Source organism: Dromaius novaehollandiae, chromosome 8, assembly GCF_036370855.1.
Source record: "Dromaius novaehollandiae isolate bDroNov1 chromosome 8, bDroNov1.hap1, whole genome shotgun sequence".
In the NCBI taxonomy this organism is placed as follows: domain Eukaryota; kingdom Metazoa; phylum Chordata; class Aves; order Casuariiformes; family Dromaiidae; genus Dromaius; species Dromaius novaehollandiae.
This window is the reverse complement of record NC_088105.1, coordinates 8,899,912-8,914,605: the sequence shown is the minus strand read 5'-3', so window position 1 is coordinate 8,914,605 and position 14,694 is coordinate 8,899,912. Positions and strand designations below refer to the sequence as shown.

The 14,694-nt window shown below is 36.8% G+C and overlaps 1 protein-coding gene across 9 annotated transcripts in view; it reads right to left on the bottom strand.

Annotated features, from left to right (window-relative positions):
- The window catches only part of RABGAP1L (RAB GTPase activating protein 1 like), a 263,348-nt gene that overhangs the window by 179,083 nt on the left and 69,571 nt on the right, over nucleotides 1-14,694 (bottom strand). For all 9 annotated transcript variants that reach the window (XM_064515591.1, XM_064515588.1, XM_064515592.1 and 6 more), the window contains 2 exons: nucleotides 5,645-5,738; nucleotides 543-693 (listed from right to left, as the gene is read on the bottom strand). In XM_064515591.1, coding sequence (XP_064371661.1) covers nucleotides 543-693; nucleotides 5,645-5,738 — 245 coding nt within the window. The remainder of the gene's footprint in view (nucleotides 1-542; nucleotides 694-5,644; nucleotides 5,739-14,694) is intronic.

Sequence of the window (14,694 nt, the reverse complement as noted above, 5' to 3'; positions counted from 1 at the left end):
CACAGACAACTTCTCGTCACGTTTACTGACCGTGCTGAAGATATTAGGATGTAGAATGGGAGAAGATTCCTGACACGAATCTCCTCTCTAACAGTCTGTGCAGCAAGATGACTGGTCTCCAGCTAGGTAAACGTGTTTTTAATATTTTTGTTTAAACAACAACAGCTTTTTTTTCTTTAAACTAAAACCCACACAATTAAGGTAAACAGAGAATAGAAACTGTTGAAGAAAAACCAAAGTGACAAATTTAAGTAAAACAACAAAACCCAACACCTGAACAACAAGTTGATGTGCTTATTATCATCACAGCAAGTGAACAGAAAGCTAAATGTCAAGCATTACTACAGATATAGGTCAGCAGTTTCTATTGTTAATGCCATTCAGCAGGTACTCATGGCAGGAGGTAAAGTCACCTCATCACAATTTCAGTTGCTTAAAACAAGTCGGGCTGTTCCACTCCTTTGCTACTTTGCAGCTGTATAAAACGGCTGCTCAGCATAATTCACTGTAACAAAACAAACCAAAAAAAAAAAAAATCCTACCATTGTGATGAGAAGTCTATATTTATCCAACATTGCCTGGTTGTCATGGCATCCTGCCAGCAGCTGCCAAACCTCTGCCCTCAGCGCTTCTGGAACACCACTCTTCACCAGCGTAGATAATCCTTTCGGTCTCACAAGAAGATTATTATGCCTGAGAAAAAAGACAATCATTTGCCTATTATACCTCAACTACGGGAGCAGAATACAAGACAACTATATAAAAAGTCTTCCAGCTTTGCAATGTTATTCTGAAAAGTAGAGTCACTAACTGACAGCATAAACATTTCCTTCACAAGTTACCCAAATTAGTATTTGTCACATGGAAAGATAAAACGCTGAAAGAATTCACAGTAATATAACCAGTGGCAAAACACACTGATATCCAAAGTTATTTCAGCTAGGATTAGAGATATTAATGAAAATTAAAAGAATAAACAATTGCAGAAATTGAACAAAACTGGTTAATAGAGAATAACATAATAAAAAAAAGTTACTGACGAGCGCAAGAGACACAATAAAGTACACATCACTTTGAACTGTTCTTGGGGTGTAGAAATATAAGGTGAGTTGAAAATAAACTACTAAAAAGAAAACTGTGTCATTTGTGCAGGCAGTTCCATTTAAATATTTGTTCAACATAGAGCGTAGATTAAGAAAGCAAATGAAAAACAAGTTGGACAGAGAAAGAAATTCTGGAAAACAAAAAAGGTTTTACAGTACTAACATGAAGATTGAAGTTCCAGTTTTACACTCAATGCCAAATTTAGTTTTCCATATGAGACAGGTATTCAACCCTGCTGTATTAAGTGTATGCTGCAAGTTCTACAAAGTAATCACACTTGCACACAACTTGGAAAAACCCCAGCTTCCCAAATAAATTTGTTAATTAGTCTGAGCTAGCATTTTGATACTTCTTTGCTGCATACCAAGAAATGCGGGAAGATACATGCAGGATGACTTTTTAGTAACACCTAATTAATCCTACAAAAGTTCTCTGTAAGAACTGTGGAAGGGTAACATTCACACAGGCTAAATATTGAGGCCAGCTTATTTTTCAAAAATAAGCCAGTCACTGAGCCCATACTTTTAAGATAAAATTACTGCACGTACACAATAATGCAGAGCTTTTAGTACAGAAGTTTAAAAAAAAAAAAAAAAAAAAAAACAAAAAAAAAAAAAAACCTTTCTGAGAATCTAAACTGTTTACTGATCTACATTAAACGCCGCTTTGATTTATTATGGCAAATTTCATGACCAGTGCAGCAGGAAGAAGGTTTGAACTGGTTCTTTATTCTTTATAATGTAGCAAGTGCTTGCGAGCATGTTGGTTTGGCTCGTTATTGTTTTGACCATTGTTACGTTACTCAGCTGTACTGGCAGCAGAGCAGTGAGAATGGCAGTTTAGTCAAATACTAGCAAGCTGCCATTACATTAAATAGCCTGTCATTTGACTCTCAATTTTATGTAAATGTTTAGAGTATTCACTCTTTGAAACAAGTCATTAAGATGTGAATAGTTTTCTGCCACTGTTCAGATTTAAAAGATGCTCTAAAGGACTTTCTCTTTCCTGTACTCAGTTAGAGGAGGATATCCCCACCGACCCAAACGACTGGGTGTTAAAAAGAGCAGATGGTTATATAATGCCCTTATTCTTTTAACCATAAAAATTATTTTAAATTTTAGATGTGTAGGACAACAAAAGCCAGTTCAAAATTTATCATTCAGTCAGTCAAATTAAAGTCAGCCAGTCCCAGTTCTCTTTTTCAGTATATTTTACAGTAGGTCGCATTTAACTAACGGTCTTGTGATGGGAAGAAGTTAGGAAAAAAAAACTATATCCAACAGAAATATCTGAAAGACTAGACACTTGAAACAGTTATAAAATAATGAAATGTACAATTAGGGATAAATGAAAAAAAATACACCAGAAATTTAAAGCATGAGTTGTGTGAATATGAACTATTCATAGTACATTTCAAATCAGATTAGTGTGATTATAAAATGGATTTGGTCATAGGTATTATATATGAAAGGCAGAATGCTTTCTCTAAAGACTCAGCAAGTGGATAAAATAAAATGAACAGCTAAAAAGGTAAGTTTCCATATAAACACGATACAGAATTTTTCAGTGCCACCAAGAAAGCAAAACAAACAGCTTATGGCAACAGCTAACAGAGATGCGTATTCCCTATTGCGATATCATCCTTATTTCCAAACATATTCACAACTGAGAATTAAGCATGCTACAGTGCACAAGACTTTACTGGATTTGTCATATCTCCAAACAGCTTTACAGAAGAAGTAACACTTTAGCAACATTAGTCCATGCAGTAAAGCATAATTTTGTACCTTTTAATAAGCAACTCCTCAGTTTCTGAGTGTCTGTCTGGGAAACAGTTCAATTATTAATAATCCTTGCTCTATATTCGATAATAATGAACAAAAATGCATGCTTTTTCCTCCTACTGTAGAGGCCCAAGCACCTTACATTGATGGATAACTTTGACGCCTGCTTGGCCAGACTGCAACAAAAACAAGCTTAAAATAAAAGCCTGTCTTATCTTCAGCACATACAAAGTTGGCTCTTGGGAAGAAATCGGTCATTCATGGATGCTGACATCCTTTATTTGTTATAAAGCGCAGCAATTCTCCTGAGTAAACTTCAAAGACATCATTTTGAAAGGTCAAAGAGCAAGGATACAAACCAGCAATGCATAGAACATGTTATGACTTGACAAACAAATATTTCTGATCAGCCACTGCTATTGACCATTACTTTTTTCAAACACATCAGAAACAGTTATTGTTAAGTATTTAGCTAAACTAGCTCAACTTGCAAGAAAAAATTTAATTCTGACAATGCACTAAATAGTACACCTTGTTAAATAAATTAAAAGGTATGCCGTTACTTTCCATGTGTTTACTGCATCTTTTGGGTAAACTATCCTATTCTGGTTCCTGGTTATATCCTTTGAAGGAGACTCTTAGAGCAATGTTTCTGCTGAGTCAATCCATTAGCTTACAGTGACATTTTAATTAAATGACAGGAAGCAATTAAAATGCAAGAAAATTTCCATCTCAGACACAAATCTGAACACCAGTCTCCAAGTGGAAATGTTAATTTTATTTATTGAACAAGTGCACGTAACCTCTTTCAGCATATGCTGTAATGTTCAGCACACTAGAAGGGTTAATTTTAATCCATTTTTAGTTTTTAAATTGTTACATTTTTCATCTGTTGATCTTTCCAGGTTTTGTTCCTAAAACATGATAAAACACTATTCAAGAAGTCAGTTATTTTATATACTTAAATTTATCTCAAAAGATAATACTGTGTGAGACACTCCTAGAGAAAATAGGTTTGCTACTGCTAGTCTTCAAGCTGGCTAGGATCTCCTTTTTTTTGTTGCTTTGACTGGGGTGTTTTATCTACTAACTGATACTTTAGGTGTCTAAATTTTTCTTAGGACCTCTGAACAGTTTCCTCAGAAAGTCTTAATTTTTTTTGTTTCACTGAATAATGCGCTTAACCAACATGAAGAAATAGTTGGTCATGTACAACCTATGAGGCAAAGCTGTGGGCAATCAACAAGTTCTTTACTTCCAGATCCTTTTCACATTAGTTCAGGTATTTCCCCAGGACCAAAGTTAAAACTAAAGGGATAAACTGACAAGTGAGCGGAAAGTCCCATCTTCCCATGCAAATGCAATGGAGATCGGAAAAGACCTGCCACAGGTCTTCAAAGGACTCAAAATGGCTTCACTGATTGGCCTTGAGGTGCCAGACGTGAAATTTCAAACAATTTATAAACTCTCTCTTGGGATGTCCCTTAGAACAGGCCTCGGAAACTTTTAAGTAGCACCAGAGCAGATACGGCTTCAATAATCTCAGCCTTTTCACATGCGGAAGGAGGATTTGTGTATAGGGATCAACTGACTTCCACACTTTTTAATCAGTATTTTCTTATTCTGAGGGCCCATAGCCAGAATATTTGTACAACCATCTCATGAAATATTTGTGCTTCCCCAAATAGATCTTTCACTAAGGCTAGAAACTTGGATCACAAAATAGTTAAGAATAAGGCAGGAGGGAAGGGTTCTGTCAAGCTCCATAAAATCTTGCGATGCCACAGCTGACATAACCTTTGCATGAGATCTCCATAAAACATGAGCTCTGTGGCAAAGGGCTGTTTTTCTCCAAAGATGCAAGTGGCCAGATAAAGGGGGAATTGCCTGAATATATCCTTAAAATGCTTCTCAGTTCTCTTTTTATGTGGCATTGGGAAAAACTGCCAATTCCAGACTAAGGACCTCTGATTATTTTAGTCTCAGGCAGCAGGAGCTATTACTTACATAGAGAAAGCTGAAGAAGCAGTCCTGGCATTTGCAAACAGTATAAGGTCTCTTAGAGCTAATAAATACGCAGACTTTTTCTCTCTCAGCAAAGTATACACTGTTACTGAAGCAATTAAATCACAGAAATAACACTGCTGAGAACATACTCCAGGCTTACAAACGTTCTTCATCTTACTTTCAAACAGAAACAGTTTAAGTGAGGATCACAGTCTTTCAGGAATTCTTTTTTAAGTGCTTACTTGTAGCGTATCAATGAAAAGAAGAGTGTTTCTAAACAAATCAATCAATTAAAAACAGACTTCGGCTAGCACAAATGGCTTAGACTGGGCAGACTGGAGTTGTTCTGGCATTTACACTGCAGCACTAAGAGGCACTGAGATTCATGAGGGCTTAACATCCAGCCCAAAAGACCATTGGGGGCCAGAAAATTTTGCATTTGAAGGCTCACACCTACAGCATGAGCAAGCATAGACATATGTGGACATATGCTCAAAGAATGAAAGAAACAAGACTTTTGGAGAAGCTGTGGAAGAGATTTGCCAAATAACTGCAAGTTAAAAATAAGAGAATTTACCAGCCCCTTATAATCTAGATGTAAAAACACCTTTCATATGTCCCATATTTTAGTTTTTGAATAAAACGTATAAGCTGAAGAACTTCAAACTTCCTTCAAAAGATCACATCTTCTTACAAAAGAAAGAAAACGGTTACAATATAAAAATCTAAATAAGAAAATGAAACATTACCATCTCCCCAGTAATTCTCCCCAGGAATACAAGATCTTCTCCGGACAATCCTTAGACACATCACCAGTGCCACTGGAGAGTTCATTATCGCTCTCTGGAGAAAAAATACAAGGGACACACAAAGGAAAAAACAAAAACATGCATAGATTTATCAAAGAGAACAGATATTAAAGAGGCATACATATAACATACAGGTATCAGATAAATTCTTCTGACCTAGTGGTTTTAAAACTACAAAACAGATGGAAAATATTGGTGGAACTGTAAGGAGTGCTTGGTAAACTTCATTAAATGAGTGCAGTAAAACTATCGTAAAGATTAAGATAAGAAGGTGAGGCAAGAACTCACAGCACTGAGAGCAAAAAGGGCTGGGATCTAGAAAAGCATTATGGGAAAAGAGATTCAAGGCAGTGAACTACCCATTTAATGAGATATCAAAATGCATTATAACTTAAAAGCCACACCCACTCCAGATTTCACATAAAAACAAACTCTCTTATAAAGCATAGTACATTACATAACTTCTTTACAGTGTATCACTTATGTGCTATTCTGCTCTCACGTATTACCCTGTTCTCAAGAAGGCTACGCACACTTCAGAACCATGAAATAATTTTTTTACTGAACCAAGTTCATGGAAGAGCAGAAAAAAATGACACTGTGACATTAAAGGTCATACTGCATGGAGGAGAAAAGAATGCTTCAAATAGAAAAGAAACCTCATTAGTATTAGGAATAAATTACTTAGTTACATATGACTAATATACAAACAACTAGAAGGGATAATGAGAGTCTGGAACACTTGCTCAAATGAGGATTACCCGTCCAATTTCAGGATGTCTTATAAGTGTATGAAACTGTTCAAGGTAAGTGGAATAGCCTAACTTCCTACAACAGCTCTTCATGCGAACATGCTTTTGCAGTTATTCTGGGCCTTTTCCAGGTTTATCTGAATGAAGTACTGCTAAAAATTAAACATGAGTGCTATTTAGACAACACCAAACCTTAATGATGCTCAACTTCTCGTCTCCTTTACCAAGGATCAGAACCCCAAAAGACATAGTCCATTATCCTAAAAGGCTTTTGAGGCTAGGGACAGTTTACATCTCAAAGCATTTCTGAGATTGCTCTTTCCTATGAACCAAGCTATCTCAAGAAACTAGTATAAAACGAAAGGAGGGGATTAAAGTCACATCTGCTCCCAGAATCCCCTAGACACTGTCCTCAGCCCAGCTCACTCTCATCTTGATGTGGACCTAATACCTTTACTTCTTCAGGTACTTCAAAAATTTCATGCCCAATTTTCTGTAGACAAAGTAGTTCAGGTAGAGCAGGATCTGCTTCAGTACCTTGTATGATTACTCTCAAAGTCTTCAGCACTGTCATTCTGACTCCAATTACATGTTTCTAACTGATAATCTCAGCAACTGCCATATACAAGTCATTAATAAAAATATACGATCAGTCTTTAAATTTGACAACAAAACACGAGGACAAAGACAACGTACACACTGTATTTCAAGGACAATTAACTCAGCAGAAATGCCGCTCTGGGAGGAGAGTGAAGCATATCAGAAATGTCTTTATAACTCAAATTGAACATCAGATTAGTGAAATTCTTAGCTTGGAACCTGTTTGCATAGTTTAACAGGCTCCAAAATACAAGACAGAGCTGCATTCAAATACCTCTCCTTATAATTAAAAAAAAGTTAGTTTATATAATTTTAAGAAATAAATCTACAGGAAAATGCTTGATTCCTTATGAAGCATTTGGGTTCCCCATCTTTTGAATACATTCACTAGGTCTAGAGGTGGAAACAAGATCCAAAAAAACCCCAAATGTATCATATTTTAACTAAAATTCATTATCACTATAAAAGGATTCCCGGTAACCAAAGGAACCCACTAAGTTCCAGTGGAACAAATGTATTTGATGACACAACTTTACAATATTTTCGGTAATTTCAAAATGAAAGGAAAAGAAAATCTTCTCATTTACCTTCAGTCTTGGTAATAACAACAACAACAAAAGTGAAGTTAAAATATTTAAATGCATTGCATTTTAAAAATTTCCTCTTTTCCTGATTTCTCCAACTGGATCTAAGAGATCAATTAAAAATGCAGCCACCCTATTGCCCCTGAAAAATGAGGAAAAGAGGAAACCCTCTCTAGATTATAAGAATCTGTTGACCATTCAGAGACACGAGGTGAACATATGGCACACAATATGAATCTCAATAAACCTGACTCACACCCAGAAGTTATCATAGGTCACAATTTCAAAAAGGTTTCACACATTCAAGGTAAAGCAAGACAAACTGGCCCAAAATTCTGGAAGGAGAGATTTAAATTGGAGAGAGACTGAATAGTCACAGTGCATCTCTCCATGAATTGGTGGTGAAAGTACACACAAACAAATCCTGCCATTTGAAACAAAATCAGATGAAGATCAATAAAACATATTCCAGCCAGATCAAAATGCTTAATAATGAAGCTACACTGGGTACTTTCAGGAACAAAGCACACTAATTACCTGAGCCAAACTTTATCTCGCCAAGGAATACTAGCATCAGAAAAGCAAAATCCCTCTTTTCTCACTACAGTGGCAATCTATGCAAAATTCTTCGAAGTTCTTAAGGAGATCAGTGTTACATAGCATATGTATTCCAGGAAGATACATCACAAAGCTACAGCACTTCAGCCCTGAAGATTCTTTCATCTGTAAAGCTTAGCAGTATTTGGAATGTATTATTCAGTTATATGTCAGAAGATTACAAGCCTTAATTAGAAATGCCATATGCTCCCTTTCAAAAGACACTAACGTCAAACTTTAAAATAGAACAGGGCAAAGGGTAGAGAATAAACAGATTTAAAAATCTCTACTTTGTCTCTGTTATAAAGACTATGTACATTTTTTCTTTTAACTGTGTAAGCGCTTCAGTATAAATTAATTAATTAAGAAAGGTAGTAGGAGGGATATTTAACCCTACATGTTCTTCTTTGAGGTGTGTTGTTACATATTTTTTTCCACACTCTAAAGGATCTACATGCCAGCACTGTTAGCCAGAGAATGACTTCATCCTGCCAGATTCTGCAAGGGATGCCACAACCCCCTTCCTCTAAATGTAGGGTGGGTTTCTCCCTTCCTCCTTCACACGTGCCCTGCACTCCCAGAGCCCCTCAACTAGAGGGCAAAACTTACTCCTCATCAGAATGGGAGGGGAACAGGCAAGGGAGTGAACTTAAGGGTCCGGGTGGTGAATGTGCGTACATAGAAGCAGCCTTTAAGAATGCTTACAAAGTAGCCTGTCAGTCTTTCACCTTGCATTGCCATCTGTACGCTCACTTTGAGGATGGACATAGTGAGCGCCCCATAAAACCACTCCCTAAGTTCAGAGTCTCTCTTAAAGAACGCCTGAAGGACTGCACTTCCACATACAGAATCACTCTGTCTTCAGCGTTGAAACATAGAAAAATTTAGATTGGAAGAGATCTCTGGAGATCAGCTAGTCCAACCTCCTCTTCCAAGCAGGTCTAATCAGATCAGGTTGCTCAAGCAACTTGCTCAGCTGAGTCTTGAACACCACCAAAATGGAGATACACCACCAAAACGGAGATTCCAGAACCTCTCTGGACAACCTGTTCCAGTAGCTGACCATATTTACTGTTTAAAAAAAAAAAAAAAAAAAAAAAAAAAAAAAAAGCGCACACACCGCCACCACCACACAAAACAAAACAAAAAATCCCAGAAGACAACAGTGACAAGGGCTCTTCTGAGCCTTCTCTTTTCCAGGCTGAACGAACCCACTTCCCTCAGCCTCATATTGTGCACCATGTGCTCCAGCCCTCTGACCAGCTTGGTGGCCTCTGCTGGACTCGCTCTAGTACATCAGTGCACTGGGAAGCCCAAATCTGGGCACAGGACCCCAAATGCAGTCTCACAAGTGCTGAATAGAGGGGAAGTATCAATTCCCTGGCTAGACTCCTGCTAAAACAGCCCAGGATGTGCTTGGCCGCCTGTGCTGCAAGGGCACACTGCTGACTCGTTTTCAACTTTCCTGTCCACTGGGACCTCCAGGTATTTTTCTGCAGAGCTGGTCCCCAGACAGTCGCCCACAGCCTGTATTGTCCCATAGGGTTATCCTATCCCAGATACAGGACTTTGCACTTACCTTTATTGAACTCAATGAGTCAGTGCACTTCAACAGCCTGTCCAGTCCCTCTGAATAGCAGCCCTGCCCTCCAGCATATAGACCACTCTGCCCAGTTTGGTGGTGCTGGCAAGCTTGCTGAGAGTGCACTCCCTCCTATCACCCAGATCATTAAAAAGGACAGTAAACAGTACTGGTCCCAGTACTGATCCCTGAAGGATGTCATCAGTTACTGGCACCAGCTGGACTTCGCACCACTGACCACTATCCTTTCAGGCCAGCGGTCCAGCCAACTTTCCAATCACCTTACTGTATCCAACCCATATCTCATCAATTTAGTGATAAGGAGACTATGGGACACTGTGTTGGAGGTCTTGCTAAAGTCAAAGTACACAACATCCACTATTCTCCTCTCAACCACTGAGCCAGCCATCTCATTTTAGAAGACTACCAGGTTTGTGGCATTTTAAATCCACACTGGCTGTTCCCAATCACATTCTTGTCCTTCATGTGCTTAGAAATGTCTTTCAGGAGCATTTGCTCCATCACCTTCCTATGGACTGAGATTAGACTGGATCTTCCTTCTATGTGGAAGGAAGTGCAATTTACTTCCTTTTTTTTTCTTTTTTTCTTTTCTTTTCTTTTTTTTTTTTAACATTTTCCATTTGCATGCAATAAATATGGAGGAGAGAGCTTTAAATTAGCCTGTAGAGATACCAGTGGGATGAAGGGAGGCTCTCCAGTTGACAGTGGTTACATACAGGTCATCTGTTGTGTTAATATACCTATAGACAAACATAAATGTGCAAAAAACCTGGTCTCTTTCAAAAATCTGTACGGAAATTCAAGAACAAACTAAAAAAGCATGAATCTAAGTGAAAAGAAGATTGGCAGCCTATTAGATATATATAATTTTGTGCCTACTCCATTTAGAAACACTTATTATATAAATTATTCATTATATGAGCAGACTATTCTGAATAGAGCACAAAGAATTGTATTTTAAGTGGCCCAGCACTAACATTTATTATGTTGCAATACTCTACTGACTAGGCCCAATTATAATTTTTTTTCCCCTATTAAAAAACAGAACTCATCTTGTAGAATTATGATTGTTGGCAAGAAAGACCTCTGCCACTCTGTGAAAAATAAACTTTGGCTCATTATTCTTGGTAACCAATAATTTGTGAAATGTTTCCTGATGTGGCCTGTCTTCCACATAACAGAGGCACCTCTTTGGATTTAGTGTGATCCAGAATAGCCTAAAAGGCTATTTTTAATGGAAAACAAATAGATCTCTCAGAATTACTATAATTATCCTTGATATCAAAGAACAATAAAGGGGTTTTTGTTTGTTTTTATCTTCATAATACGCAAAGAGCCACACAAGACCACTCTATGCAGTAAAATGGGTATACACATGTGGAGCACTGCAAAGCCAAGAAAGACCTTGACCATCTCCCCCAAAAGCTGCAGATTAAGACAAGCTCCAGTAGGTTATTCAAGTTCTTACTTTTTGAGCTTGACTACACAGAACGTAGGTCTTGGTCATCTAGTCCATCCTACAGCTATTTGTCTAATCTGTCTCACAAACGTCCAATTACCTCCCTAGGCAATTTATTCCAAGGACTTAATTACTGTTACTTTTGGAATATATCTCCCAGTCCTAATCTAATTCTTCCTTCCCGCAACTTATGCCAATTACTTTTTTTCTCCTAAACAAAGTAGGCATGGAAAACAGTTTTAGCACATCTCATTTTTCTGAAATATCTTAAATGTCTCTATCCTTTCTTCTCCAAAAGAACTATTTCTTTTCTCAAAGGACATGTTCTCCAGACTTCTAATCATTTCTGATTTTTCCTCTAGTCCCTTCCAACTAGGCTATATTTTTCCAAAGAGTGATGCTCAGACAAAACACTGAGGCATCAAGTGTTCAAAACAGTGAAGAAAGATTATGCAGACAATACTCATTATAAACAAATACCCCACAGGAATGAAACACGCATACACATATACATACGTGTGTATCTGTATAGATATATATGTGTGTGTATAGATGTAGATAGATATAAATACACACACACACAGAGTCTTGGCCTTTTCTTACCCCTCATTTATTTTGATAACATAAGGCTTTTGACCCCAGGAATACAGAGCATGGAACAGTCTTAGATGACGCTCTCCAGCATTCACGGCAGCACTAACATGTTGTGCAAAGACTGTAACGAAACATTTTGACTGAACAACCCAGGAAGAACTCAGACAGCACAGAATTTCCTCACTGTTCAGATACCCGACAGTCTCTGGAACAAAAGTAACCAACTATATTTATTGGTATTTTCCATTCGGTACTTCATAAAGCAGATTCCAGTTAAGAAATGTCAATCACATCAATATAAATTGAGATATTAAAAATGTTTGAATGTTTTGGATCTCACTGCTTTTATAGAGGGGGAGGGGGTTGGCATGGGCCTTCTGTTGCTTTTTATTTAAAAGTACCTTTAAACATTACTCCTCTCATCCACATTTTACACCAATTGTATAGATATACACTACTCTTCCAATAGTTTCAGTTGCCCTTAAAGAAATCCACTAAATTAACTGAAGTATGACTCAATTATAACAATATCTTAGAGGTCAAATCAATTTATCAGCTAACGAAAAAGGCAAATAAAGCAGAAAACCATACTGTTGATTCAGAGATTTCAAACATAAAAGTAAATAAGTGAAGTACACACTAAAATGAGTGGAAATGCATGAATATTATAGCAGAAAAAATGAACAGGTGGAGTTTGAGCACTGATGTGAAGCAGGAAAAAAAAAAGGATTTTTAATGAGCTTCAATTGAGGAGCTGTTACAAGTGAAAAAGAGTAGGTGGAACTGAAAAATAATATAGTTGGAACAGCCTGAGCAGGGCAGCAATGCCTGTAGGAGAAGGAAATTAGGTCATGAAGGTAGGTGGGAATAGAATTGGAATATTTCAGAAATGAGAAGTTTGATTTTTATGTAGGAGAAGGAAAATCAAGGGGGAGCTGAAGTTGGCAGCATATTATCAGGGCAACAAGATATAGATGTTACTGACATGGAATCATTCCATACACACTAGATGAAAGGGGTTCGTGAGAAAGGCCACAAAAAAGCAAGTTTCCATTTATAAGGTAACAGGAAATTACAGAGCATGAACTAAAGTTTTGGCAGTAAAGACGAGAGAAGCAAAGTTTAAGTCATGAAATTAATTCTAGTGTTAAATAATGCAGAGTTTCAGCAAGGTCCAACTTTTCTATGCACTAGAAAATATTTTGATGAAGACAAAATTCAAAATACATTTCAAATGACATTTATGAAATTATGACCCTCAGTAAAGTTTGCAATAGGAAGCTGTGTAAATACAGTATTTTTTTTTTAATTTAGAGGGAAAAGCAATAATCAGGTATAAAAAATTATGGCTTTATGAATGTGAGCAAAGAAAACTTGCACCAAACTCTGCTCAGAAGAAACCTGATTATAAGTTACACATTTAACCTGAAGAAAAATAACTAATTCAACAGCTACTGAAACACATATAAAGACAGTAAAAACAAAAAAAGAGATACCTAAGTTCTTCAATAAACAAATTAGTATTAGAAAAAATAGTGGTTTTGTTTTTATTTCTTTTTATGAATTGTAAAAGGTATGCATTCAACACTTAAAATTATTCTAACAGAAACTAATGCCGACAACTTCCAAAATTTTGACTACCTTTCAAATTGTTTGCAAATTTAATTATCTTGATTCCAAAAAAACCTGTATTTGACACCACTGAAAGAGGGTGGAATAGCATGGGATTGGATGATGTCTGTCTTTTGCTCCTGGTCACATTCACACTACATACAATTATGGCTTTCACAGATGTTATAAAGAAGTCTATGCGCAAGATTTCTCAAAGAATCTACATGCCCACTAGAAAACACACAGGGATTTGCCCAACAAGATTTTTTCAGTTGGAAGTGGTTAGCCAAACTGACGACTTCTTCCTTTTTAATACAATAAAGATTTCTGAATTTGAAATTCATCTTAGTCCTACGTCATATAGTTTCTGCACTGGCCCTGCATTATTGCCAAATTAAACAAGATTAATTAAAAAACACACACAAAAATAAACTTTAGCTATGTATCCAGATCTGCCTGCAGAAACATGCACAAAGAGATGATTCTACCCCTCTTGCAATGAATATATCAGGGGCCACCATGACATATCTAAATTTGGTGCACAAGTGCTTAAAGCCGAGTAGAGGAGTGGAGGAAGTTATTGCTTCAGTTCAGTAGTTTTGCTCCCACACGGATGACAAAGCCAACTAAATGCTGCACAGTGGAGGTATTCTTGTAAATATAAACATCTTCCAAATGCACTGTGCTGTCTGAAAACTGACATCTTTGAGAACACGCAAGAAAAATCAAATTTGAGATGCTGTCACAACTCTAAGACGATGCAATTCTTTATTCCATATTACTAATTTATAAATCTGCAGATTAATTTATTGCCATATTTGCTATAACCAAATACAATAATCAACCTTATAAACACAGTAGAATTGTTTATTGCCTAGTATTTACTTAAAGTGCCAAGGCAGTTTATACTTCAGTTATAAAATACTTAAAGACTGGACAAAATACTAGAAAGTCAATTACCAAAATTAAAAAGACAAGAATCTCACTCTGAGGTCAACAATTATTAATAGAAAGTTGGGGGAAACTGTTTGTTGAGAAAAGTATTTTTAATCACCTTTCCATAAAGGTGTTTAAATAAGCTTATTTTTTAATTGATGTGAAACGTGAAATCACGTGAACATAATAGCGGCACCCTAAGGCACGCACTATGTCAAAACTCTGGCTCTCATGACTGAAGCCTGAGAAGATCC